The 26562-nt window shown below is 44.1% G+C and overlaps 1 protein-coding gene across 4 annotated transcripts in view; it reads right to left on the minus strand.

The window, feature by feature from the left end:
• RFX7 (regulatory factor X7) overlaps positions 1-26562 on the minus strand; it is a 494781-nt gene that overhangs the window by 196232 nt on the left and 271987 nt on the right. The window contains exons 4-5 of one of the 4 annotated variants that reach the window (XM_086958347.1): positions 24599-24721; positions 9214-9330 (exon numbers count right to left, since the gene is read on the minus strand). In XM_086958347.1, coding sequence (XP_086814473.1) covers positions 9214-9330; positions 24599-24721 — 240 coding nt within the window. Of the gene's footprint in view, positions 1-9209; positions 9331-24598; positions 24740-26562 lie in introns of all 4 variants that reach the window. The other 3 variants (XM_086958345.1, XM_086958346.1, XM_086958344.1) reach the window with 3 other exon arrangements.

Consider the following 26562-nt stretch of genomic DNA (forward strand, 5'->3'; position numbering starts at 1 on the left):
ATGGGTTGATTGACATTGAGAAATGTTTTATTACAGACTAAGCCCCTGAAGAAGGGCCGATGGGCCTCAAATGCATTGGGTAGCTCTACAAAAAAATTACTTTTGTTCATAAAGCATATGTAATTCATGTATTACTATAAGGAAAAGTTTTGTGATGTAAACAAAATAAAAAGGAAAATTATTGTTCTGTTGACAAGAATAATTATATAGTGGAAATTATAATTTCATTTTGAATGTTGATGATGTATAGAATGAATAATCATTTTTAATAGTGATCACAACCAAGATTAGGTTAGGTAACAGTGCACAGAAGCCGAGTGGGAACACTTGAAGTAATACAAAATTAATATAAATGTTTGTCATGGTACTTTATATCAGGACAGACAAATATAGTTTCTGTTTACCTCACCAAATACAAATCCTGTGGACATGTCCACACTATTTCCTGCGTCCTCGCACTCCCATTGCCCGTTCTGGGCACTCACACATCCGTCACAGGTGCCAAGCTGCTCCTGTGGCTGGAGGCATCCTCACTATCCCCCCCACCCATGACACTGCTGGCAGCAAGAGAATTGGTTTGCATCTGATCCACAGCATTAGTGACTTAGATCAGTCCCCTGGCAACATCTCCATATCAATGGAACATTTCCAAATGCATGCCTATTGCACGTGGGGATAGTTGTGCAGTTGTTGTGCTAAGCCGGTTGATGGCCCTATTGGCAAGTCGGTATTTCGGAATCGCAAATAGCGATTGCGAATAATATCAATACGCAAAAAATTAGGGACATTTTTAATGCAGTCCTATTTGCGATACGGTAAAAATCGTAATTTGAGAATCGCAAACCACAATGTTGATGCATATGCCCCCCCAGTCAACAGAACCCTAAAATGTAAAAGTGTAGAGCCTGAGAAAAGGTGTCTTGAAATAAAGAACAGATTGAGGCAGAAGTTAATACAAGTAGAAAATCCATAATTGTCTAAGGATGAACTAATACAAGTGTACCTCTGTTTTACAGAAAACACACTTAGCGAAAACCAGGCTGCAATGGATGAAATGTGTGCAGTCAGGTAAAAAACATTTGTAGAAGAATCATGACTATTCGGGTAGTTGTTTCTCTTCGTAATATAAATATAATATGCATTTTGTGTGGCAGTGAAGTGTTTTTCTCAAGTAAATTTCGCTGTATAGAGCTAATAGACCGAATTGACATTTATACAGCAGTAACAAGTGCAAGTATTCTGATTAGTATAGCTGCTCGATGTAACATGTTATAGTTCCAGAGTTATTTTCACTACCATGTCATACGTACTATATAAGAAGCTGAGGAGCAAAATATGTTATTTATTATCATAGATGAATTTGGATTAGGGCCGTAACTCACAACTGTTGTAGTCTCGAGTTATCATGATGCCCCCCCTTGCCCTCCCTCAACGTTAATATTTAATATTTACACTATGTACATATGCAAATGCAGTCTATGCCATCAATTTTTTTTATTGTTTATTAGTTTAAAAAATGGTATTCAACAAAGATGGGATGCAGGGAGATACATTTGTGTAACAGGGTAAATAAAGTCTTTTAAGAGAGTTGTATCGCTGAGTAAAGTAACTACAACATGTAATCCTTAAGGTAGTAAACCGTGTTTTTCTCATTTCAGTTTAGCTGTACTGTGGTAATAAACTTGAATATGAGCTGCAAAAAAATATTAAATGTGTGAATGTCTTACCCTAAATGCTACTTCACTTCGAAATGGCCTTCAACACGGTCCACTGGCGCTACTTGGGAGTGTACTAGAGAAAGCGGGCTTTGGTCCCAGTTATCGAAAACTGGTAGGAGTCCTCTACTCCAACCCGTAAGCCAGGGTCCTCGTAAACGGGGCGATATTGGACACCTTCCCTATCAGGAGGGTAATCCAACAGGGGTGTACACTCTCCCCTTTCCTATTCGCGCTAGCAATAGAGGCGTTGGCTTGTCTCATACGGGCAGTCGAGCGGATACAGGGATGGCGCGGACACGGCTCCCATGAGGACCGGGTCACCCTGTGAGCGGACAATGTCCTGCTCTTTCTGGCTGACCTAGCCCAATCCGGACTGAGATGCCTCCAGATCCTACAATCCTTTGGGAGAGCGTCGGGCCTACGCCTTAAACCGGCCAAATCCAATTTAGTGACCCTTCATGCCTTGGGAGAATGTGCGGACTGGCAAACAGACATTCCCTTACGGAGACTTTCTTTTAAACATCTCTGTATTTGGGTGGCCCTTCTGCCGGTGCTGACCTGGTCCCTCAATGTCAGCCCACTGCTCAAACATACAAAAGACGACCATCGTCGCTGGCAATCCCTTCCACTCAACCCCCTCGGTAGGATCGCCCTGTTGAAAATTATGGTTCTGTCGGTCTCCTATATGTACTCCTGACTTTCCCGCTTCACTTTCCCCGCAGTTGGTTCCGTGGACTGGATGGAGTGGCCACGACTTTCCTCTAGGGTGGCTCGAGATCGCGGCTGGCCCTCACACACTGCTGATGGCCCCCATACGATGGGGAAATGGGGATGACAAACCTCTACCTGGTCACCCACCTCTTGGTGATCCACGACTGGTTCAATGGTGGATGATTAGATCCGGCCTACTGGCTAGAACTAGAAAGCCTTGGATTCTCCCAGGTCCAGGCCATGTTATATGGGGCTCCAATTCCTCACACTCTACCAGCGGTCACCCGTATGGCCCTCCTCGCATGGCAGTCCTCACTGTGGCACACTCAATAGGATGCCAAAATTACACTTCAGACGCCCCTCTGGTGCAGCACTCGACTGCGGGAGGTTGGTACACTAGTGTGCTTTCAGAAATAAGACCTGATTGGCATAACTCAATTGGGAGATGTGTGGAAGGGTAAGCACTTGTCTTTCTTCAGAGAGCTGCAGCAAACATATTTCCTGCAATCTACTCAATTCTACAAATGCCTCCAATTGCGCATGCCCTTGACCGCCACATTTCCGACCACACAACAATCCCAGAATTTAGTCTCCGTAGGGAATTTAGTCCAATGGAAGCTCAGCTCTTCATGGGGAATCTGGAGAAAGGGGGTATACCCCAAATCTACAGATCACTGTTAAACACCCGTCCACTCTAGACTCCCTAAAGACCCGCTGGGAGCACTGGGTTGGTCCTTTAGAGGAGAAAGACTTGGGAGATGCATTGATGGCCCCTAGGGTGCTACCCATATCGGCCAGGCTCCGCCTCATTTACATTTTTTATCTACCCTATACATCAATAGAGACTCTAGGGGTGGTGGGATAGCTGTCGTTTACCGAACAACTTACAACTGTTCCTTCACAAAGGAAGCTATCTGGGGCTGCGAAAGCGCACGGTTTAAGATCTCCACCAGCCCCCAGTTTACCCTCTCTGGACTCTTTATCTACCGTCCCCCCGGCCCCACCTCTAGGTTCATTGAAGAACTTCTAGATGTAGCTCATACTTTAGTGGTATCCTCTCCCAACTTCACCATCTTGGGAGACCTCAATCTCCACTTCGACTCTATGTCCGACCCAACTATCAAGAACCTTCAGGCAGACCTCACTGCCCTTCAGCTTAACCCGCTCATTCACTCTCCCACTCATTCTGCCGGGCACCTATTGGACCCTGTTTTCTCCAACCTCTCAGAGGCCACGGCTGATCCCCCCCCCAAACCCATGGGTTGGACCGACCATTCCCTTATTAGATTCTCCTTGAGAGTCAGAGACCCGCTCAAGAAAAATACCCCCAGATCCTGCTACAAGAGACCTTGGCACAGACTGTCATCTAACGACCTCACTAACAATCTAGGCGACTTCCATATCAGCTCGGATAACAAAGACATAAATTCGGCCTATGCTGCCTTTCACGAGTGGATCACCACAGGACTTGACTCCCTAATCCCAGCGAAGTGGACCAAAAACCCGTAGCACCCCATCTAACCCATGGTATAATGAAAACCTAAAAAGCCTGCGGAAAGACTGCAAAAGAGCTGAACGCCACTGGCGGAAAGAGTATAAGGATGCGGACAAAGCCACCTACCTGTCAAAGCTACGGTCGTACCACAAGGCGGTACGTACCACCCGTGCATCCTTTTATGCTGAAGAAATCAGCTTAAGTACAAACCCCTCCAAAACCATCTTCAAGCTTGTACAAAAACTCCAAAATAACTCTAATCCAGCCCCATGCATTACCTCCTCACAACAATGTGAAGACCTCGCCACCTTCTTTACAGAAAAAGTGAGAAAAATCTACAACTCTTTTCCACAGGACCTCCTGGAAACCCCCGAACCTCGTAAGCTCTCACCCGACAACCCCTATTTGTCTCTTATTCCCAGTATAACCCATGACGAGCTAGCCAAACTATGCACAAAGGTTAAGTCCGGCTCTCCTACTGATCCCATGAGACCAGCCAAATTCCTAGAATCCCTTGATTTCTTCCTCCCCCCCTGGCTACCCTACTCAACCTCTCTTTCTCCTCTGCGGTGGTTCCCACTTGCTGGAAGCAGGCAAGGGTTTCGCCGATTATCAAAAAGCCCACTCTAGACCCCTCAAAGCCAGAACATTTTAGACCAATTTCGCTGCTTCCATGGGTTTCGAAACTGGCAGAATCCCATGTGAATAAAGTACTGTCCGATTATATGACGCAATATCAAATCCTGGACCCTTCACAGAACGGTTTCAGGCCAGGATTCAGTACTGAGTCCGCCCTGCTGACTACTATTGAACACTTCCGGAACATCCTGGACGCCGGTCAAAGTGCTGCGCTGATTTTACTTGACCTCAGCGCGGCCTTTGATACGGTCTCCCACTCTCTTTTGCTTAAACGTCTCGAGGCCATAGGGATCAGTGACCTAGCTCTTGAGTGGTTTCGGTCCTTCCTAAAGGATAGATCCTTCCGGGTCTCAGCCCCCCCATTTATCTCTCAACCTCACCCCATAGAGCAAGGAGTCCCGCAGGGATCGGCGCTTAGCCCTTCCCTTTTTAATCTATACGTCCAGCCTCTTGCTGAAGTAGCTAAAGAATGGGACCTCACGCTGGTGTCGTACGCCGACGACACACAGCTGGTCATTTCTTTATCTGAAGGCCCCTCGATCTCAGCTGCGAAATTCAAGAATGGCTTAGAGGCAGTCGCGCGTTGGATGTCACACAACTGCCTACAGCTGAACGCTGGAAAAACAGAGGTGCTGCTCCTGGGAAACAATCCCTGTTACTGGAGTGAGCACTGGTGGCCGTCCTTACTTGGCCCCATCCCCTCCCCCAAAAACGTGGTAAAAAACCTAGGTGTCTGGGTGGACTCCTCCCTCAATTTCCAGACACACACCAAGAAAGTGGCTGCTACCTGTGTGGGCCTGCTGAGGAGCCTTCATCCGATACTTGGCTTTTTCGACCCCAGTACGCGCCAACTGATAGTTCAATCTATCATTTTGGCTCGACTGGATTATGCCAATATTCTTTTTCTTGGCATCAACAAAGCAGAGATGGCTCGGCTGCAACGGATACAAAACTCTGCAGCCAGGGCTGTCGTAGGCCTCCCTCGCAGATGCTCTGCCAGAAACACCATCCAGAAGCTACACTGGCTACGTATTGAAGCCCGTGTTCAATTCAAGGCTCTCACCACTGCTTTTAAAATTCTCAGATCTGACTGTCCCGGGCTCTTACGCCCACTCCTAGTGCCTTACACCCCCCAGCGTGCCCTACGCTCCTCAGGACAACAATTGGTGGTAGTCCCTCGTACTAGGCTAAGCAGAATGGGTGGCCGTTCATTCAGAGTTTTAGGGGCCAAGCTTTGGAATACTCTGCCTCCCCACATTCGCTCCATGACCAACTTGTTGGCCTTTCGCAAGGCTATTAAAACTTTTCTGTTCTCCCCAACATAATCTCCCTGTTGTTCCTCTCCCCCCTCCCCTTCCCTTCAGGTTTCTGTTATGGTTCAGCGCCGGGACGCCTCGTTGCTGGGGCAGCTGTTTGCGCTTAATAAAATATTAACATAACATAACATATCTTACTCCTGCGAGGCTACACAAAGTGGGTTTCCTCCCGTCCCCAAAATACCCATGTTGTGAGGCAGAACCAGCAGACTTTTACCATATGTATGGTGCTGCGCCATCCTTTCCAAATACTGGGCATTATTATAGCTGAATTGAGTGACATACTGGGTTAGACAGTTCCTCTTAGTCCTCTTGCTCTTCTCCTGGGGGTGATGGAAGGGTTGGATGGCTGACAAGCTGCTCCTGGGGACAGTCATATGGGTGGTCAAAAGAGACATTGCAGAGGCATGGAAAGACTCAGCAGCTTCCTCTAAAACAAAATGGTGTAGGGGGTGGACCGGTGTGCCATCGAAGAAAAAACTGTGTATGAGGCAAGAGGCTGTCTGGCCAAACACGGACGTATATGGGGCAAATGGTTGGGCTTGCTGGGCTGATCTGACACGGACTATGGTTGGGAGGATTGGGGGGAAATCTAGATTGTATCAGTTGCTGGGCCTAACGAGGGAATGTTCTATGAATGTACTGAAATGTCTTGTATGTCACAGTGACGTTCTGTTTATTTTTTTGCTTATAAAACTCTACAGATCACATTATTTTTTTAAAAGGTCTCTCCTTGGATGAGTTAGTATTTTGCTCCTCTCACCCCTTTCAGGACTGTGGTCTCAGAAGTGAGACTAATTAGGTGGAAGCAGGAGACAAATTTTTCTTGGGGCCACTAGCACGGGATACGAAGCACAGTCCCAGAACCTCCAAGTATGTAAATAATTAAAGGCCACAAAGGGTGGCATGGTGAGCACACCTTAACCTCTCTTCCCCCAAGATAAAAATTCAACAATGATAACTGAAGGTGAGCTGGGGTACGCAGACTAGAGTTCAAGGCTGCAGACTCCAAAAACTCTGTACCAAAAATATGATACATGTGGACCTTCGTAAGGTCCACTTTCATAATCCATGGTCCAGGTACTGAGGCTGGCGACCATGGCCCCTATTTTGGGCAAGTAGAGTCTGCAGCCTCGAAATAGTCATCTCACTTACAACACATTTGGGTTGCTCATAGTTAATGTATTTTGTTGAGCCGGGTCGGCGGTTTCCAGTACAAGCCCAAGTAATAGGGGCAGGACTTCTTCTACAGTCTATGGAATCCCTGTTGAGTCCATTTCAATTTTACATTTTAAAGAGCAATCTGAGCATTTCATCATTGGAGATGGTAATGTTGCTGTGAGCACCATTTACGCCATAAATGGCACAGGAAGGAGTACTGCAGGACCACCCACTGGCCAGGGGCGTGACATAGGTCCCATAAAACTCCTGCAGAACAGGCGATAGGGGGTGGCGGGTAGGGGGTGAGGGGTAGGGGGTGGAGGAGAGTATCAACCTTTCAGGGAGGCCAAACCCTATTGGGGTGGCTCTATTCAGAAGCAGGATGACACTTGCATTACGCCACTGCCACCGGTGCTCATCAGTAGGAAGAAAAGATGACATTGGCTGCTTAAACTGGGGACTGAAAAACCTGTAAAAGCTGGACATCTGGGTGTTTTTCAGCGATCCTAATGTGAGAATCTGGTCAATGCCAGAACGGTCCCCATCAAAATCAGCGACAACAAACTTAGCAGGAGTCTACACTTCTTTGAAACATTGAAGATTAGACAAGCACAAGAAGGACTATGGGAGGGTCCTGAAGGAACAATGGAAAAAGCTGTTGGACAGCAAGAACAGGAAAACCTGTGGATGTGCCGCAAAAAGTGCTACAATATGTGGAGGAGACCAACACCATACCCCCCTTCCCCCCACACACACGCCTCTGTGCAAGGCCGAATGCTGTGACTGCCTGCCAAGGGTTGGGCACGGGCTAGGACAGGACGCTTACCCCCACTATACATACCCAAAGATGTGCCAATTTGTGTTGTCTGCCTGTGGAAGATTTGGCACAGCGACTGACCATAGGCCAGGTCCTACAGTCAATGCCAGCTGCGCATAGCAGAAGGCAGAGGGGATTGATCACGGGTTGCGAGTCGGCCACAAGGCCTTAGAGTAAGCAAGTGCATTGGATACTAAGCCTGACCAAAGGCGGGGCATTGTATCCAACTGCTACTGCGCATGGCTAAAGGCCATCTGTAGAAGGATTGCATGCCTACACCAGGCAGCCAGGCCCTGCACACAGTCCCCTCTGCACACAGCAAAAGAACAGGTTCAATAGGGTTTGGCCACCTACAGCGAGTGGGCGCAGGCCAACTTCCAATACGCTGTGCACAGCAGGGTTTGCTGCCGTGGGGGGTTGGGCACGGAGACTGGTTATAGGCTGGTCCTGTGGCCGACCCTTGCTGTGAATAACCAGAGACCGTCAGCAGTGGGGTGGTCGTCTGTGGCTGGAATGAATTCAGGACCAGGAAGGACGGGTGAATAAATGAAGTAAATCATAAACAGATGATAGAAAGTTTATGAAAAAATCATGTAAAAGGTTCATTATGGTTCAGCGAACATAAACCTGTACAACCTCTGACTCTGAAAATGGCCAGTTATTGTGTGTTAGGCACACCATAGCTCATAGTTCCTACAATGCTCAGTGTACTCCTTGGTCGAAGGTACATGAACAAAAAGGAGTCTAGCAATAAAAAACCGTGGAGGGTGGGGTGCTCTTTGTTGTATATTGCATATCAACACCGGCGAATTTTAGGGGTTTTGCAGGCGTGTATTCCCCCCCACACACACCAGAGACTAAACGGTTAACTTCTGAGGCAATCTATATGGATTAAGTTATTCAGTGTAACTGTGCATGTTAACTTGGCATGAAGTGCTGTTATTACCTGCTATATTTTTTAAACCAAGAAAATCAACATTTGCCACAGCTATAATTTTCTTATTGATAAAACATGCATTGTAGCAAGGTTAGCCTTATAACTAAAAACAGAGTTTGGTTTATATATTTATGCTTTATCCACACAGTTCTTCTGGGAAATTGTTTGGGCTTGTTGAATAGAATGAACTTCTATATTTAGCTTCTTGATGAACAACACGAGCAGCAGTAAGCAGGCACAGAACAGTCACAACAAACAGTGGCGCAAACAGTTCACTGGACGGAAGGCTGAAAGCAGCTGGTGTTAAGTTACTTGCAGTGGAGAACATTATCCTAACTTGCCCTGACTCTGGAACGAGGTACGTTCCTGCCATTCCAAGTAAGAAATACGTCACAAACTTCAAGACACGTAAAGGATATTTGGATTTGCCTCTGATGCCCAGCCGACGCGCCTTCATGTTGGGAAAGACGTTTTTCATTATCTTTCCAAAGTCAGCCGCACTCAATGGATGGTAGCCAAGATTGTCACAATAGCTCCTGGAAGAAAAAAACAAGAAGTGTGTTTGGACGAGATAATAAGTTGCAGAGCCACTGCACACATCACCGTGAAGGATGGGGCAGCACAGAAAACACTTCTGGCTGAATCAATAATCATTTCTTGTAGTGGCTCGGTGCGAACAATTAATAGTATAGTATTGGTGTGCTTTAATAAATGTATCACATTAAACGAGCCTCTATTCCACATAACCACACCCTTCAAACACATCACCCAGAGAAAGGTCTCACGGGAATGAAATCCCTGAATGGGGATACTCAGGATGAGGAGTCACGACCAAAGTCTGCATAAAGAACCAAAAAGAACAAGCATCGGTCATCCCATTAGGTCTGGACTTTAAGGAATGTTGTATGGTAATGAGACGCCTTACAAGTAGATAGAATGGGAAAGGATATGCGTACGTGTGGAAGCAAAGAACTGTAGAGTAATATTGGTGTACATTAAAAGGTCACATGAAAGTACAATTGCCAAGCCATACTTGTATAAAAACAGCATCCAGGAAAAGCATAAACAAATCTCCCTGGACAGTCTATCGACAGAGCATTCCCTAGGGAGTGGAGGAGTGCTTGCTCGGAAGCAAAGCATTGGCATTTTGTGTTCTTTGGTGTTGCAAACCTGTCCATTTATGGTGTTCCTCACTGCTTAAACATCTGCTTGATAGAGTTCTCACTGTGTGAGGAGGCTTGTCGCCTCAGCCGGTCTACTTCTATATTGTCCTTCCCCGGAAGATGTATTGTTGTAATGTTTATATGTCTCCGGATGGCCCACCTTCAGATCTTTTGCGCTAACTTTGATAGTACAAATGATTTTGTTCCAACCAGTTTGTTTTGTTAAGACACAACATTGTTGTATAGTCTGTTTGAATTAGTTATGACTTTCTCCACAGCTGTTTCTGAAAGGCTTTAGGCTAGGAACATTGTTTTTAGTTCCAGTACATTAATGAGTTGAACCACTTCTTCACAAATTTCTCATATTCGGAGTCTCCCCATATGAGCTTCCAACCCCATATGCGAGGTGTCTTTGGTAACGGTTAGTGTGGGAGTTGGACCTGAGAATGTTCTCCCCGTTACTATATTTGTCCTGTTCCAACACACCATCTCCTCCTGTACTTTTTGTGTGACAACAACAACTTCTAAAGAGCTCTGTGGAGGCTGGGTCCAGGTATGAGCTCTTTATGCAGAACTTCGCTTTACGCTACTAGCGGAGGTAGCAGCCCTTAAGCCAATATTGGATATGGTAGTCACACCTGACTGTCTTATGAAAAGGTTACTCTAAATGATTGGCAGCTGGGGTTCCTATGGTCTGAACAGAGCAGAGCAAGGCAGGACATTGTTGACCTGATCAAAGAACACTACTGCCATGAGCACAAGCAGAGGAGGAAGCTCTGATCATGGCCCTCCCTGCTTGTTTTACTTGGACAGTATCTACCCTGAGGAAACCACACACTATGTTAAGTTCAGATTGGGCATTTTGCTGACCTATTCAGATGTTTCAAGCTTTCCGCATATGTCGAATACTGTACCTTCAAATTAGGGGGTAAGGATAACGTTTTGCATTTCCTACTGTTTTGTACAAAATACGATCTAGCAAGTAGGAGATGGCTTTTGCCCATTTTTAGTCCTACATGAGATCAAATGTATTAAGCTGCCATTGACGTTTTGTCTCAGAACAGACGAGTATGTTCCTAACACCCTAGCTTCGTATTTATGGACAGTCTGGCCATGCTTGAGGGAGCTCCCAGTTGCCTTAGGAATCTAACCCCGTTTTTGCTGGAATATCTATTATACTGGGTGTTCTGTGGCTTATGTCTCCTCTTCACATTTTTATGCACATGCACCTGTATCATGGTGTTGATTTGTAGTGGCTGATCATTTAAATCCTATTGCTTATGTGCTTTAGGCTGACAACCCGCTTATTCGATCGCATCTCACATGTTTTTATGTATTTATGTTTTAAAGTACTAATTAATTGTTTTTATCTGGAACATCTATTATGGGGGTGTCCGTAGCTGCTTGTGTCTCTTTATATTTATTTATTTATTTAAACGTATAAAGCGAGCAGCTACCCGCAGTGGGTTTCCCGGCGCTTAGAGACAGACTGAAGGGGAAGAACTTGCATGCTGATTTTGCTGAAAGGAAGCTTCTATTTATTGCTGAAAGAGCCACGTTTTAAGTCCCTTGCGGAAGCGAAAAAGATTGGTTTCTGTCTTCTGGGTCACAGGAAGAGTGCATATGCATTGTTTACAAGGATGTTGATTTGTAGTTGATCATATAAGTACTATTGCTTATGTGTAATAGTTTGACAACATGCTTGTTCAACCGCATTTTACACGTGTTATGTATTAAGTATTGATGTATTCATTAATTGTTCTTTTTTGTTGTAAGGCTGAAAGCTGAAAAAAACTTGACTGATTGATTTAAAAAAAAAAAAAAAGTTAATTTCAGGGATTTTTAGATTTTATTCTGTAACCATAACTACACAATAATTTTCAATAGGAAATTGAATTATCACACACATATAGATTAAAATATATATGTATGTATATACAACTGCGGAGGAACAGGAAATGAAAGCTTCCATCTCTGTACAAAGTCCAAGCCAGACGCGTTTCTGGAACCATCAGTGACATGACTTGCTGCAAACAACGGTCTCATAGTCCTGCACTCATTATTAAGAGCACCTGCCCCAGTGGGCGCGGGGCCAGCACTCTGGCCTTATGGTACTCGTAGTGTCAGTAATCCGATGTGCAGCTGATAATAGCACTCTTGCCGCAGTGGGTTGACAGACAGATGCGGTTATACAGCTTCATCTTTGCTACGGGACGCGGTGGCGTGATCAAACAACTATGAAAAGCGGTGAACATAGAAATCAACTGTCTGTCAACCCACTGTGGCAAGAGTGCTATTATCAGCTGCACATCGGACTGACTAACTCACTTGAGCAACACGGATTACTGACACTACAAGTACCATAAGGCCAGAGTGCTGGCCACGCCCAGTGTGCCATTCAATAGTTAATTTTCATATTTTTAACTCGATATTTCCATACCACAATATTCTGACTTCTATATTCATGGGGCACACATATATCCATACATACATACAAACACATGTGGGAAAAAAACACTGTCTGGTTTCAGATTCCAGTGACTTCTACATGCACAAAAAAATGTAACCGATATCACGCAGGAACTTTATGGAGCTGCAATGTCCCCGCGGGATTTAATACCTTACTGCAATACCATCTAGCAATGATTTTACAAAGTGCTAAAACTTTTCAGATCCAGTCTCAAAACCAGGGATAATTTTAGACTAGCATATGCGGCAACAAGTAAGAATTAAAATGTAGATTTCAGAAACAATACATCACTCATGTAACTAATTGGGCAGGATCTAAACATCAAAAATAATAAGCGGTTTTAAATATGACCATACATGTGTTCAAATACTGAGATTCCAATGTTTTAGTATTACATGCCTATTGTGGTAGTTATTATAAAAAAAAGAATTATTTTCAATATATGTTTATCAGCAGTAGTAAGCGACATACTCCAGTATAATGTTAATTGTCGGCAATCAAAATTAATAATAACACAGTTAGGAATGTAGAATTTCAGGGTAAAAACTCTTTGCTTTACTAATAACACATTTTATCTGAAGAAGGGCGAGATTGGTGAAGGTGCTCTCTTCAAAGTTCAGCTAGCAAAGGCACAAACTGGAATAAGAAAGTTAAGGTTTTCTTTACCTTTCATTACAAAATAGCTGCTAAAAACAATTTACAGTGATAAGAGTCAGTGGAATTATCTAAACCTTTGGCTGCAGCGTATACTGCATAATTATGGATTTACCACTCTTCCCACAAAATTTGCCACACAGTTTTCATCAAACCGGTTTGTAGCTGGAGTGGGTCAAAATAATGTAGCCAGAGAATGAGCCGCATGAGGAGCATCATTTCTGTTTTCTTGATGCATAATTTAGGAAACCCTGCCGCATACTTTGACCTTCAATTGCTGCATTTTTATAATGGTCAAAATAATCTCAAAGCTCTGCGGAGTAACTTGTGGGCTGTCATTAAAAGGATACAACTCATATTTCCTAGGGACCAGGTCAATATTTCCCAAATTTCACAGGCCCTGTGAGATATAGGTTTAATACAACTTATTTTTGTGTAATTAAACCATACAAACATAAAATAATCCTTTAATAAAATGCATTAGTATATTCTGACACATCTAGCGACCATCTGCAATGACTGATCTCTTAAAAAGAACGCCAAAGAACCATAATGTCAAAAGACGACCTGACCTGCCTGATCAAACCACATACAAACAATGAAATAGGTTCCCACGAGCAATTCAGTGTGACTGCATTTTCAAAAGCAAAGTCTGACAACAGATCAAAGCTGCATTGACAACCCTTACAGTGAAATGATTTGATTCTATAAACCAACAGACATATTTATAAGTTACTTACCTTCTGTAATGGTCTATCAAGTGGATACTTGATATAACTGGAGGGTTCTCACCTTTTGAATACCCACCGATGCCAGGCTGGATCTGGAGAATTTTCTCAGCAAATCCCCTGCACGCAAGTAGGTGGTGTTAAGTTGCTCTGCATTGGCACCGACCCAACCCGAAGTGACACCAGGCCACAATACAACCACCACCTCTGCGTCAGTTTCTTTATGATATCTGTCAGCGTTGTGAGGCATTGGGCTCTTAGGAATTAGATGGAGGAATCTGTGCAGTATTGACCAGAGAAGTCCAATTCGCAAAACTGGCAAGAGGGTGGATCAGGGAGGAATCTCTGGTTGGATAGGAATATCCAAAGGTAAGTAACTTGCTCTTCTGATGTATACTTTTAAACGCAGATTCATCACCTTTTAAATAAATACCAAAGCAGTGCCTCCCATGTGGAGGGCCTTTGCTTGACAAGAGTTAGTTTAAAGTGCCCCTCTCAACAGTCATGCTGTCTAGGCAGTAATGCTTCGTGAACGTATGAAGAGACACCCAAGTAGCAGCATGTCAAATATCCAAAACATGCCCTCCACATGTCACAACAGTAGTAGCAGCTTTGGCTCTGGTGGAATGAGCCTGTAGGCCTTCCAGAGGCTGTTTCCTGGCCAGACTACAGCAGATCTTTATACAAAGAAACCATCCCTCATAACAAGGTCCGTTTCGGCACTGCTCATTCTTTCTTTTTCTCTTTCTTTCTTTGGCCTCAAAGAAACCCACAGGGAGTTAGGTGTCCTCCAGGTTATTCTTTGTGCAGTCGATGAAGAAAGTCAGAGCCCTCTTACGGTCCATGCGACGGAGTCTCTCTTTCTCTTTGGACAGATGACGAGGAATGAAAACATCAGCAGGGTAATGGTCAACCTTTCAGAGGAATGCTGCCTTGGTCCTTAGTACCAATTTGTCTGGGAAGAACGTGATGTACACAGTAGTAGACTGAAAGCGATTGAAGCGCACTCACTCTGAAAGCTTACTTAATCGTAACGAGAAACCTTGTTTTCAGTGTGATCACTCTCAGAGAGCAGCTGTTAATAGGCTGGAATGAGGTGCGCATTATTAATTTAAGAACCAGATTGCAGTCCCACTGGGGAAAACAGACTGTGTTGGCGGGAACCTCTGGACATACCCTCTCAAAAATCACATCACAAACTTAAACAAAGATAGCTAATCAAGCTGCTGCAGAAAAGCTTCCAGCATAAATTATTTTAGTGGAGGGACGCCTAGCTTCCAAAATGACAACGACACACAAGGGACCAGCGCTGGGGTAGGAGTCGGAGTAGGCATCGGTCCCAAGTCAGAAAGGACCGCAAAGTCAAGAGGCACAGTCGGCATCCGGGATGGATCCACTGGCAGTAACCCAAAGTTCACAGCACTGACTCTTTTAAGGCCTGAACCTGCTGTGTCATCACCAATGGACCCGAGAATTCGGAATGGATCAGATCTGATTCCAGTCATTTCTGATGCGAGTGAGTGAGACATACAAGGGACATCCGTCTACTGATAACAGTTGGGGGAAGAATGGAAGCCATGTTCCAACTTCCAGTGCTTCTATTTTGACTCACCTGAAGACTTGGAGTGAGATAAGGAAATCTCTCAGGAGTGGTCTCTGGACCAAGAATGTGTCCACGTCCTCGGCTTCGAGTCGTGCAAGGAGCTGGGACACCAGAGACGTTTGACGAAATTCTAAAAGAAATTGAACCTCACTCTTTTAGTGGGAGAACTGTCACTTGCACACTGTAAACGTTTTTTGTAAAATATGTTTTGTCAAGAGATAGAAACAGAGGGAGTAAGCTCCGGATCTGTGGCGGTAGCCACAGAAAGAAATTAACTGATGTTGACGCAGAAAGGTTGCAGCTATAATATGACCCAACGTCACTTTCAAGGCATGAAGGAGCAGATGCGGAGACACACAATGACACCTTTCCGGTGCACAAGGGAACTGCTGAGGAAAAACCTCTGGATCCAGTCTAGTGCCTAGAGTATTCACAAGGTGGGGAATCTGTAGTTAAAAGTATTCATCAAAAACAATGTTCATCCAAAAGTTGAATGAACTACTGAAGTTTTACACTCCAATTTGGGCCACGTACAAACAAACACGTTGCTTTCCCACAATAACCCTCTTTCTTGTAGACATTCTGCCTAACTGTAGATTCCTGATGTTAGAATACGCCTCAGGTGTCAGATTAGATCTGGAAAGCTAGCTCAGCACTACTCTTGCACGCCACTGAGTTGCAACATATTCCCCCGCACTGCCCTGGAAGTGAGAAAGACGAGTCACGCCTGCAAGCCTACGTTAGTTACTTGTTAAATTCTTTCCATGCCCTCATATGCGGAGCGTTACAATTGTTGGTACTAGTGTACAGATTCAGAACATGTGATCTTTTCAGATATGAAAAAGAAGCCACTCTACAAAACAGGGAGGTGGAAGAGCAGAGACCTATAAGCATTTAGATAAAGCATCCACCAGAAAGAGCATTTCCAAAGGTAATTAACTAGTTCTTCTTGGGTACTTCTAAAAGCAAATTTCTCATGTTAGAATAGATACTAAAGTAGTACCTCCTTAAGTTGGAGTTTGTGGAGTGGACTCAGATCAAAAAGTCCTGCAGGTCTGGTGTCCTTCCCATTAGACCTGGTTGTCAAGGAAGCAGTGTTTCATGAACACCTGCACCAATGCCTACTTCGCAGCTCGGCAGATATCAAGGAAAGGCACTCTGTGCGCCATCACAGTGGTAGCAGCCTATGGTCATGTGGAATGGACTTGCTCATGCTGCTTGGCCAGTGTACTATGTCCTCTCCTGTACCACTACCCATCCTTCTCCCCTCAGAGAACCACACAAACAGCTGATCATCCACCCGATGATCATTGGTATGATCGATGTATAAACCTGAAGCCCTTCTATGGACCTACTGAAGGGGTGAGGAGAAGCAAAAAACACTGGGAGAGTGATGAATTGCCCAACGTGGAAAGGAGCCATGACTTTTGGCAAGCAGGCCGTCCGAGTCCTCAGCCCCAGTAGGTTCAGAAAACAGGGGATGTAGGGCAGTTACACCAACAGTGCCTGAAGTTCACTCATGCAACATACTGAAGTTATCACAATGTTCAAGACCTAGTCTTTAAAGTCAAAAGATGAAAAAAGCAGTTGTGTTTCAACTCACAGGTCATACACGAGAAACACCAAGTCCAAACTAAGGTCGACTTTGGCATCACAAATGGTTTGGAAGGGAACGTGTGTGTTAACCCTTTAATAAACCTCATCAAATTCAGATGATTTAAACATCGTTGGTGATCCGACAAACGTAGAAAGGCCAGAGAAATAAACTTTAATAATGCCCACCACAAGGCTTCCAGAGCCAAATACGAAACAAATAAAAGAACATCCTTGTAAAGAGTGTGTCTGGCAGACTCCACATCAGACCACAAATTTCTCCTAGTACTAGGGTAAATGGACTTTGCGAAAGGGCATGCATCGAGGATGACATCGACCACTTCAGGTGGCAGATAAAATGCAGTTAACTTTGGTCATCACAATCAGCTGTTTGATAAGGCCAGTTTTGGTTCCCTGGCTGTGGAAGGGAGAAGGATCTGCTTTGGGACCTATTGTGATAAAGCAGCCAGACTGGCCTCCCCAAACTCCGAAGGTGTATCAACCACCGCCATCACTTATGTGAACAACCATGGGGCACTGGTGAGGCCAAAAGGTAGTCCAGCAAACTGGAAATACAGCAAGCCAGCCTTGAACCGGGGACTCCAGGATGGTTATATGAAAGTATGCATCCTGTAGGTTCAAGGAGACCATGCAGGCCAGAGAATCAACGATCTGGTCTATTGAGAGCATTTAAATCTTCAAGAAGGCATTCACAGGTTAATATATGCCAAAGGTCTGTGTCCTTTTTCTACAACAGCTAGAATAACAGCCCTCTCCTCTTTGCAAGTACCAAACTAATCAGCAGCACCTTTGGAGACCAACACTCACATCTCAGGCAACAGAACTAAGTTTCTAGTCTAAAAGGCGATTAGATGTGGGGGAAAGATGCAGTGGAGCGAAAAGTAAGGGTAAGGCATAACTATGCTGAACGATCTGAATGAACTATCTGTTGGACCAAATGGGTCACCATTCTGGGTGAAAATGCTGAATCCTTCTGTTCCTGTTGGAGAGGGGATCTAGGAGGACAGGTTGCCCTCCTAGCCTGCGTGATGCCTATCAGCCCTCCTTCTCTGCCTATGAAGAACTGAAGTGACGGCTGCATAGGCTGGGGCAAATGTTGCTGTCTCTATGCCAACCCGAGGAGTAGCCATCGAATTTCCTGAATGGATGTGGGAACTGCTTGGTGACAAGACATCCCCAGGAAGCGCAGCATGGCCAGACTGTCCTTAAAATGCTCTAGGGCAGAATGGTCATTTTCACTAAAAAAGTGTGGGCCATCAAAGGGTATACCCCATGAAAGAGGCTTGCACAGCTCCAGAAACTCCAGTGGAATACATCCACGCATTGCAGCAAATGATCTCCTGATGGGAGTCAGTAGCATATAGGCCAGGGCAAATCACATACTTGGCTGCATTCTGTCCATCATTAATTATTTGAGCCAGATTTGCCCATGGTCTTCTCTGACCACCAACAAGATCTCGGTGACGTGTCATAATAGTAACAAGGGGGAAGATCACCTTCCCCGATCCATCTACCATCATCTACCTCTGGACGTGTACCTTTTTCAGAGTCAGATGCGAAAAGATAACAAAGGTCCTGTTGGTTTAACTGCTTTGGTGGATGGAATTCATACAGAAACAGGCTACATGATGACCAGTGGCACTTTAATAATTTTGTAGCCTTTCAGTTGAGGACTTTTGGTCGAGATTGGGCAGAAGTTGGATTGGATGTCAGACATTCTGATTAGAATTGGATACTCTTCCAGCACCAGTAGCATGGCATCAATGAGTGGCACGTGATGCTGGTCAGATGAAGGGGAGTAAGTGTCTAAACCCGAAAAGCTACTAGACCTGGAATGGGTTCTAATGGTCAGTTAAAACCAGTGAAGGGCCCACTTGGCTCCACAAGGGATCAAACCCTACTCTCGCCAACGCTATACCCCCTGATCATATGATAACCAGAAAAGGTAATTGAGGGGGTGGGGGAAGCAATTATATATAGGAACTATCTCCCTTGCTCGGCTATACCTATCACTGACCTGGAGGGAGCGAAAGGATGTAGGATTTCATCTGTCAGTCTCTGTCCACCAGTCAATCGCCGGAGCGATTATATATAGACCGCCTGGGCCATCCGCCCGCATCCTAGAGTCTATTCGCCATGCAGTAGCACCCATTGCTGCTAGATTTAGTCAATGCATGGTCCTCGGGGACTTTAACTTGCATTTTGACAAAAAGGAAGACCCAGAGACCAAGAAGTTATGTGAATCACTTAATATTTTTAGCATGGCTCCGTATGTGTTGTCTCCCACTAACGATAAGGGGTACATTTTAGACCAGATTTTTTCAATATGTAACATTGACCTGGACAACTCTCTTCCTATTATTTGGTCCGATCATTTCTTGCTTACCTTCTGGCTGGAAAAAGAGTCTAATAGGGCCTGGTCTCACGGTATGCAACAAACAAAGGAATTCGGATCCTTTAAGCTAATCACGCCCGATTCTTTGACAGACATATTAGACCGTCATCCTATCCCTGTGGAAGGGTCCCTAGATGATGCAACACTCGCTCTGGAAAGCTGGCTGCAGACTGGGCCTTGCATCTTGCTCCCCTAAAGATGCGCAAGGCTACTCAGGGAAATACCTCTGCTCCCTGGTTCACTGAGGCGTTGAGGAAGAGTAAAAGTGCTTGTAAATGCCCAGAGCGTTTATGGTGGAAACGCTTTGACCCTCTGAGTAAAGACACCTATAAACAGGCACTGAAAGCGCCCTATATAAAAGTGTGCGAGGAGAACAAAAGTTTCCTGGCTACTAAAATTGCTTGTGCTAGAAATAGTAGTAGGGAACTATTCAAGATTGTGAAAGACTTTGTTTCCCTCAATATTACCCAGAGTCCTTTCACTCCCAACTGTGAATGGAGGAATCAGATGGCGAAATTTTTCTTTGATAAGACACCTTTGATATGTCCATCTGCATCAATCAGAATGCTGTGCCAGACTCCAAAGAATATTTCAGGGAGGAAGTTCTTGTGGGGTTCCCTCCTGTTTCTCTGGATACCTCACTTAACTTCATGAAGGCGTTAAAATCTGGGTCGCCTTCGGATCCCTGACCAGCAAAAATAATAGCATCTGTTGCTGAGGTTCTGAACCCAGCGGTTAATCAAGTTCTGAACCTCTCTTTGTCCGATGGATAAGTCCCAGTGAGGTGGAAACAGGGTATAATCCTCCCCATTTTGAAGAAACCATCAGCTCACCGTGCCGTAGTTAGCAACTATAGGCCCATAACGCTGCTCCCTTTCTTCGCCAAGGTGTTGGAGAAGTATGTGAATATGGTGATCACGGACTTCATTGAGGCCACAAATGCTCTTCATCCTAGTCATTCGGGTTTCAGAGCTAATTATAGTACCAAAACGGCCTTACTGGAAGTCAATTAAATTATCCAAGCCACCCTTGATAGAGGAGGTAAGGCAGTTTTGATACTGCTGGACCTCTAGGCGACTTTTGATACTGTGCCCCACGGACGACTCCTTCAGACTCAGGGAATTTGGGATCGGGGGCACTGTACTTAGGTGGTTTTCCTCTTTTTTGGAAGGCTGTCGGCAATCTTTCTGGTCCCCACCTTTTTCAGCTGATATTCCTCCGCTGAATGTCGGAGTGCCTCAGGGCTCAGTTCTGAGTCTGACTCTTTTTAATATTTATATGATACCACTGGCACATCTAGCGACAAACTCAGGGCTAAGATTATAACTTACGGCAATGATTCCCAACTATTGTTCACGTATGAAAAGGATGAGCCGCTAAATGAAAGTTTAATACACCAATGCCTGACTAAGGTATTTGATTGGTTTTGACAGAGCCAATTGTCATGCAATTCTGCCAAAACCAAAGTAATTTTTTTTGGTCATACCCCTGGAGATGAATAGCATAATTGGTGGCCCCAGGATCAACCTTCTCCATCCAGTCCTTTCGCCACTATGAAAAATCTTGGAGTCATGCTCGACTCGGATCTTTCTATGAAGTCGCAGGTTCGATCTGTGGCTGGCACGTGTTTTAGGCTCTTAAAAATGATGAGGAACTTCTTACCACTGCTACGACTGTCCCATAGGAAGATGGTAGTCCAAGCCTTGATTATGTCAAGGCTGAATTATGCCAATGTACTTTACCTGACTCTTGAAGGCCTCCCTTTATAGGAAGGCTATTGATAAAAATACCATTCTGCATCATAGCAGTCACCACCTGAGAAATCTAAAGACCAATCTCTCGTATGGGCAATTACTGCGGATTCGCAGGAATTGCACAGAGATTAGTGATTTTGACCACCATGCGGAAATCTTCTGTGGGGAAATGACACACAGAGGATACCCCAAGAAGCTACTCAAGAATTCTTACAAAAGAGCGCGCTTCACACCGAGAGAGTGCTTGCTGCAAATAAAAGAAAAGAAAGAATTAGACCGGTTGGTATGCGTGACCACATTCGGTCCAGACACACACAAAATGAGACAAACAATTCTAAAAAACTGGCATCTCCTTGACGGTTTAGAATGCCCCTTTCCCCGGCCTATTTTTGCCTATAAGAAAAATAAAAGCATTGGACAACAAATTGTCAGAGCTGATGTGTCATTGCCAAAATCCAAACATGATATTTTGTCTTGTTGGAATTTGAAACCAATTGATGGACACCATAGGTGTGGCAATTGTGTAGCATGCACTAGTACGATTGAGGGCAACGAATTCGAACACCAAGGGATTAAATGGAAGCATTCCGGTTTCTCCAACTGTAAAACCAAGAACGTCATATACGTCATCCAGTGTCCTTGTCCCAAGATTTACATCGGGAAAACAAACCAGCAAGTCAATTTCCGCATCAGCCAGCACAGGTCCAGGATCAGAAAGAAAGTCCTGTCGGCCCCCATGGTGGAACATTTTATTGATAAATCTCATTCCGAGCTGGAATTTAAATGGTCAGTACTCTTCACAATTGGTACAACACAGCGCCCGGCAGACGTCGACAAGGTATTACTCCAGAAGGAAGCATACCTGATTCTCAAGTTTAATAGTACCCTTACAGGGCTTAACAGCATGTCTGAGTTATCAATAATATAGCTGTTTTTTCTAACAATGGCCTGGTTGCGAACTACTTTTTGCCCCCCTCTGCCTTGCATCCCCCCTGTTTTGTATTCATAAGGTGGACCCCCTCTTTCAGTCATAATGAGCCCCCACATAATGGCTTTTTCCTGCCTTTTCTGTTTTTTATTAATTTCTCCCATCCGTGAGTGTAAAATTGAACCTTATCCGGCGCGACTTTGTATTTTTCCAATTGGGACTACACATCCCAGAATTCAATGGGACGCTGATCACTCTTTATCTAACATTTCCAAAATGGCCCCACGTAACGCCGGGCATTCTCTGAGAGGCCTCGCATTTGGATACTGACTGTCTGAGGACAGGTAAGAAACCCGCTCCCCACGGGAGCCCTCATTCACGTCAAAACCGATGGCTCCCAGCCGTCTAATTTGCTTGCGCTTTTGTCCCCATTCTGCAGCGCGCCGCGTTTACGGAGGCTAATTGAAACACTCCGTCTTCTGATCCCTGGGCCGCCACGACTGCCGCTGCGAACCCAGGTAGGCCACTGTCCACCCGTATTTGATTCATTCTACGAATGCTGGCTATGTCTAGCCGTCGTGACGCTCATTTTTATTTTCTTAGGTAGAATCACCACGTTGATTTCATCTTAGAGGGAAACCGCTTTTTCTACACATTAAACGCAAGGTATGGGGCCCCATTTTTTACAAATAATGTCAAATTTGTCCTTTTGAGGTCGATATTACAACACTAGCCTCTGCTTCTAATTGACAGGACACAAAGACTTTTTACCTCGATCTCCTCCCTCTAAGGGGCGCCGGACGGAGCACATAGAGGTAGGTTTTCATTTGTGATTTCCCCAATCATTTGTGGTACAAATGAGGTTGTAATTACATGAAACGTCCTAAACAACATATGCTCTATTCATTTTAGAATTAAAACCTTTGAGGTACCGCCCCCTGTCCATCGATCAGTTCTCAGGAGCCTGATAACCACAGGTACCCCCCCCCCCTTTTTTTTCATAATCTCATGAATTCAATCGATTCATGTGAGCTTTGGCTTTCAACATTCTTTTCATTTTTCTTCTCTACACAGACAATTCACAAAGCCCTGATGAGGGTTCGATTACGCTCTGCTCGAACCTGAAACGCGTCGGCATTGTGCAAGAGCGTAGTTATACATTAAATGTATTTATGTTAATGAACATTGTACAAGCTCTTGCCCCTTTTTCACTTTGCTTTGGTGGTTTTAAAACAGGCATTCACATGTAACCATGAATCATCAAATGTGTTAATATTTTTTGTTCTGTGTTCCCATGTTTTTCATCAATTGTTGTTGTCCATCATTGTTAATAACTGTATGTATTTGTATAATCACTGTGTTGATTGTGTGGGTTTACCCCTCTTTTTCTGCTTTTCAAAAAATATTTTGTTGAAAAAATTCAAAAAAACATTAGTCGCTGGTATAAATAAATGTACCTTCACATGTGTCATTCAGTTACACGTGCTTCTTTGAATAATTGTTCATTTCATGAGGTGTGGGCATTTTCTATTTTCTCTTCATTAATGTACTTTACCTGGGCATTCCGTATTACTTACTGGGACGACTTCAGGTTGTGAAAATGCGGCAGCCAGAGCGATTTCTATGGCTGGGCCTAGGACTCACATGTCGAGTCATTTGAAAACCCTTCACTGGTTCTCAATGAAAAACAGGATTGATTTTAACGCTTTGTGTGGGCCTTAAAGGCTCTGCATAATAGTGGGGCTCAGTACATCAGGAAGAGAATTATACCCTACACCCCAGCCAGGACCTTGAGGCCATCGACACAACATCTGTTACTGGTGCCAAAATTCTCTCGGACCAGGATGGGTGGGGGGGGGGGGGGGGGGGGGGGGTGACAGAGATAGCCGGAAAAGTGCACACAATTTGAAGCATGTCCTCTGTTAAGTCCTTGATTTGCTGCATGTTGCCAATGGCTCTGGAAACCTTGAGTGCACCGGGAAAGATGGTGGAAATCGGCTGCATACTCAGGTACCCTGAAGGAGACTGTGGAAGAGTTAGCAGGACATTGTTCCCTAGCACACTTTTTTTTTTAACAACTCATCATAAGGCCGACTAATTTGGAAGCGGAGCTCGTGATCTAGTTCAGAAAGTGTGAAAAGAAAGGAACTGACGTTAGCGCAAAGGAGTGGTGCTTTTAGACAAATCAGAGCGCATGAGTGGCGGTACTTTTACGCGACTCAATTCCATCAGTTTCAAGGTGGTAGGGACCCAGCATGGAGACAGACCGCGCCACCTAGTGGCATGTTACAGCATTGCTGAGAAAAAGTTCCAGATCCAGTTTGGTGCCTGGGAAGTACATTAAGAGGGGGAATTTATGGTTATTAGTATTCAGCAGAAAATATATAATCACGTATAGTTTCTCCATCATTGAATGTTTCCTAGTAAAGAACCAAAACACCAGCAATGCAAAATGACAAAGAAACATCAGTAGAAAAAGAACATTTAAAACTTACTTATATTCATCGTAGACTTCTTGTTTGGGAAGTGACGTCTCTGGATGCTCTTCTAGGGTATTCCGAATCCAAGAAAAGGCATGCATTTGCTGTGCACGGCTTGATGACTGGGTACTTTGATCACTGTCAAAGCATACAAAACTTAACAAGTGTCAAATACCCAAAAAAGACAACAACCAAAAACATCCTTAGCAATATTAGAGATCACACAAGCAAGCAAAAAACTAAATAACGTAAGAGGAAAATATCAGATACTGAAAAGATTAAAATAAAAAAAGAGGGGGGTGTGTCAATCTATAAGGTTGATGTGAATCCATGATGTGAAGTGCAGGGAAATCACTGACTGGTTTCTCAATGCAACTCCACCGACAAAAGACTACTCTGCCTAACACCATTAGACATATTATTCTTTTCTTTGGCACAGTGGTTCCAAAAATAACAGGGAATAATGACTTAAGTATTGGTGTTCACTCTGATGATTATCAATAATATCACAGAGACAGTCTTTAAAGTAATGGTCTACGTCATGAATTAGTCAACTCAAATACTACTATATGTGTCGGGTACAGATGTATTGCACTGAGTGGAGGAATAGCATCTAGATACATGGCTGGGACACAGCAGAAATATTTCCTAACCAACAAACAAATATGCACAGTTCCCATCAAACAAGAGAAAGACGATTGGAGCAATTAGTGCATAATTAAAGATAGGCATCACTTAATGCATTTTAGTTTAAAAATTAGTATGAAAAGAATCACAAATTTAAAACAAACCATTTTCTCAACTAGACGGGGAAGATGATGCACTAGTATATCACTAATGCATCAACTTCCCCGCCTAATTCAGAAAATGGTATCCTTAACAGTATCACTAATTAACCAAAAAGGCAAATGGCAAGATTCTGCTTTTCCACATTGATCCTCATTTTCTCAGCGTAGTGTATCCCAACACACACACAAAAAAAAAATCAGTTTTGTGTGCAAACTACAAACACAAGTATTAATTCCTTCCCTGAACTGCTTATGTTCCCTAATTGTACAGAAGTCTAATAAATTAATTGCCATCAGCCAACTAGAAGGATCTAACCACAAGGAAACGTTCTGATTGGTTGATGGCAAACTAACAGAATTGCTGAAACAGCCTTCTATTTCAAGTTGCTTCTGCAAATCCTGGGTGGTTGTAATCAGCCGAACAAAAAATTAATTACAAGACCGAAGGCTACCATTATGCATTATATCTTTTAAATACCAGTCCTGTAGCACCTTTAAAAGAACTGAAACATTGAAACATTACAACAATTCAGAACTGGAACCCCACTAACCCATGAATAATCTTAACATAGAAACGTTCTCCTCTTTTAAATGCTGCTCATTAAAGGGATAAGTTAACTTTAGTTATAATGCTTAGCCAGCTTTTATGGATGTTGAAAGAATGGATAATGTGAAACATTGAAGCTTCCAATTTATGGAAGTAGTGTTTGTGGCGGTCATGGGTTTATACGTAATTTTGATGCTGGGTTTATGATAAAAATTAGTGTATTCAATATGGGCAGGAAAAAAGGAGATGATTGAAGGCGGATCATTTTTTTTCAGTTAGGTTTGGATAATAGATAATATACTTTGCACGCTTTGCACGTTGGCTCCCCTTGATCAAGAGGTGCACGTGCAATAACGAACTTGAAGGCCTTGAGTCGAGGGCCTCTGTATGACACAACAGCCTCTGCCTAAGCCGTAGAAAGAGAAATTTGCACCCTCTAGTGAACTTAGGATCCTTGAGACGGCAAGTAGTGAACAAGAACTTGCTGGGGGAAAAATAAACCAGGAGATGATTAGAAAGATTATTCAACAGGAAATTAAAGTTTCAGTGAGAGATGCAATGTATTCAGTGTTAGAAAGGAAAAGAAAATATTTAGGTTGTAGAGGAGAATATTGGCCTTTGACAGATGAGGAGACAAGAAGTTG

This window comes from Lissotriton vulgaris, chromosome 2_1, assembly GCF_964263255.1.
Source record: "Lissotriton vulgaris chromosome 2_1, aLisVul1.2, whole genome shotgun sequence".
Classification (NCBI taxonomy): domain Eukaryota; kingdom Metazoa; phylum Chordata; class Amphibia; order Caudata; family Salamandridae; genus Lissotriton; species Lissotriton vulgaris.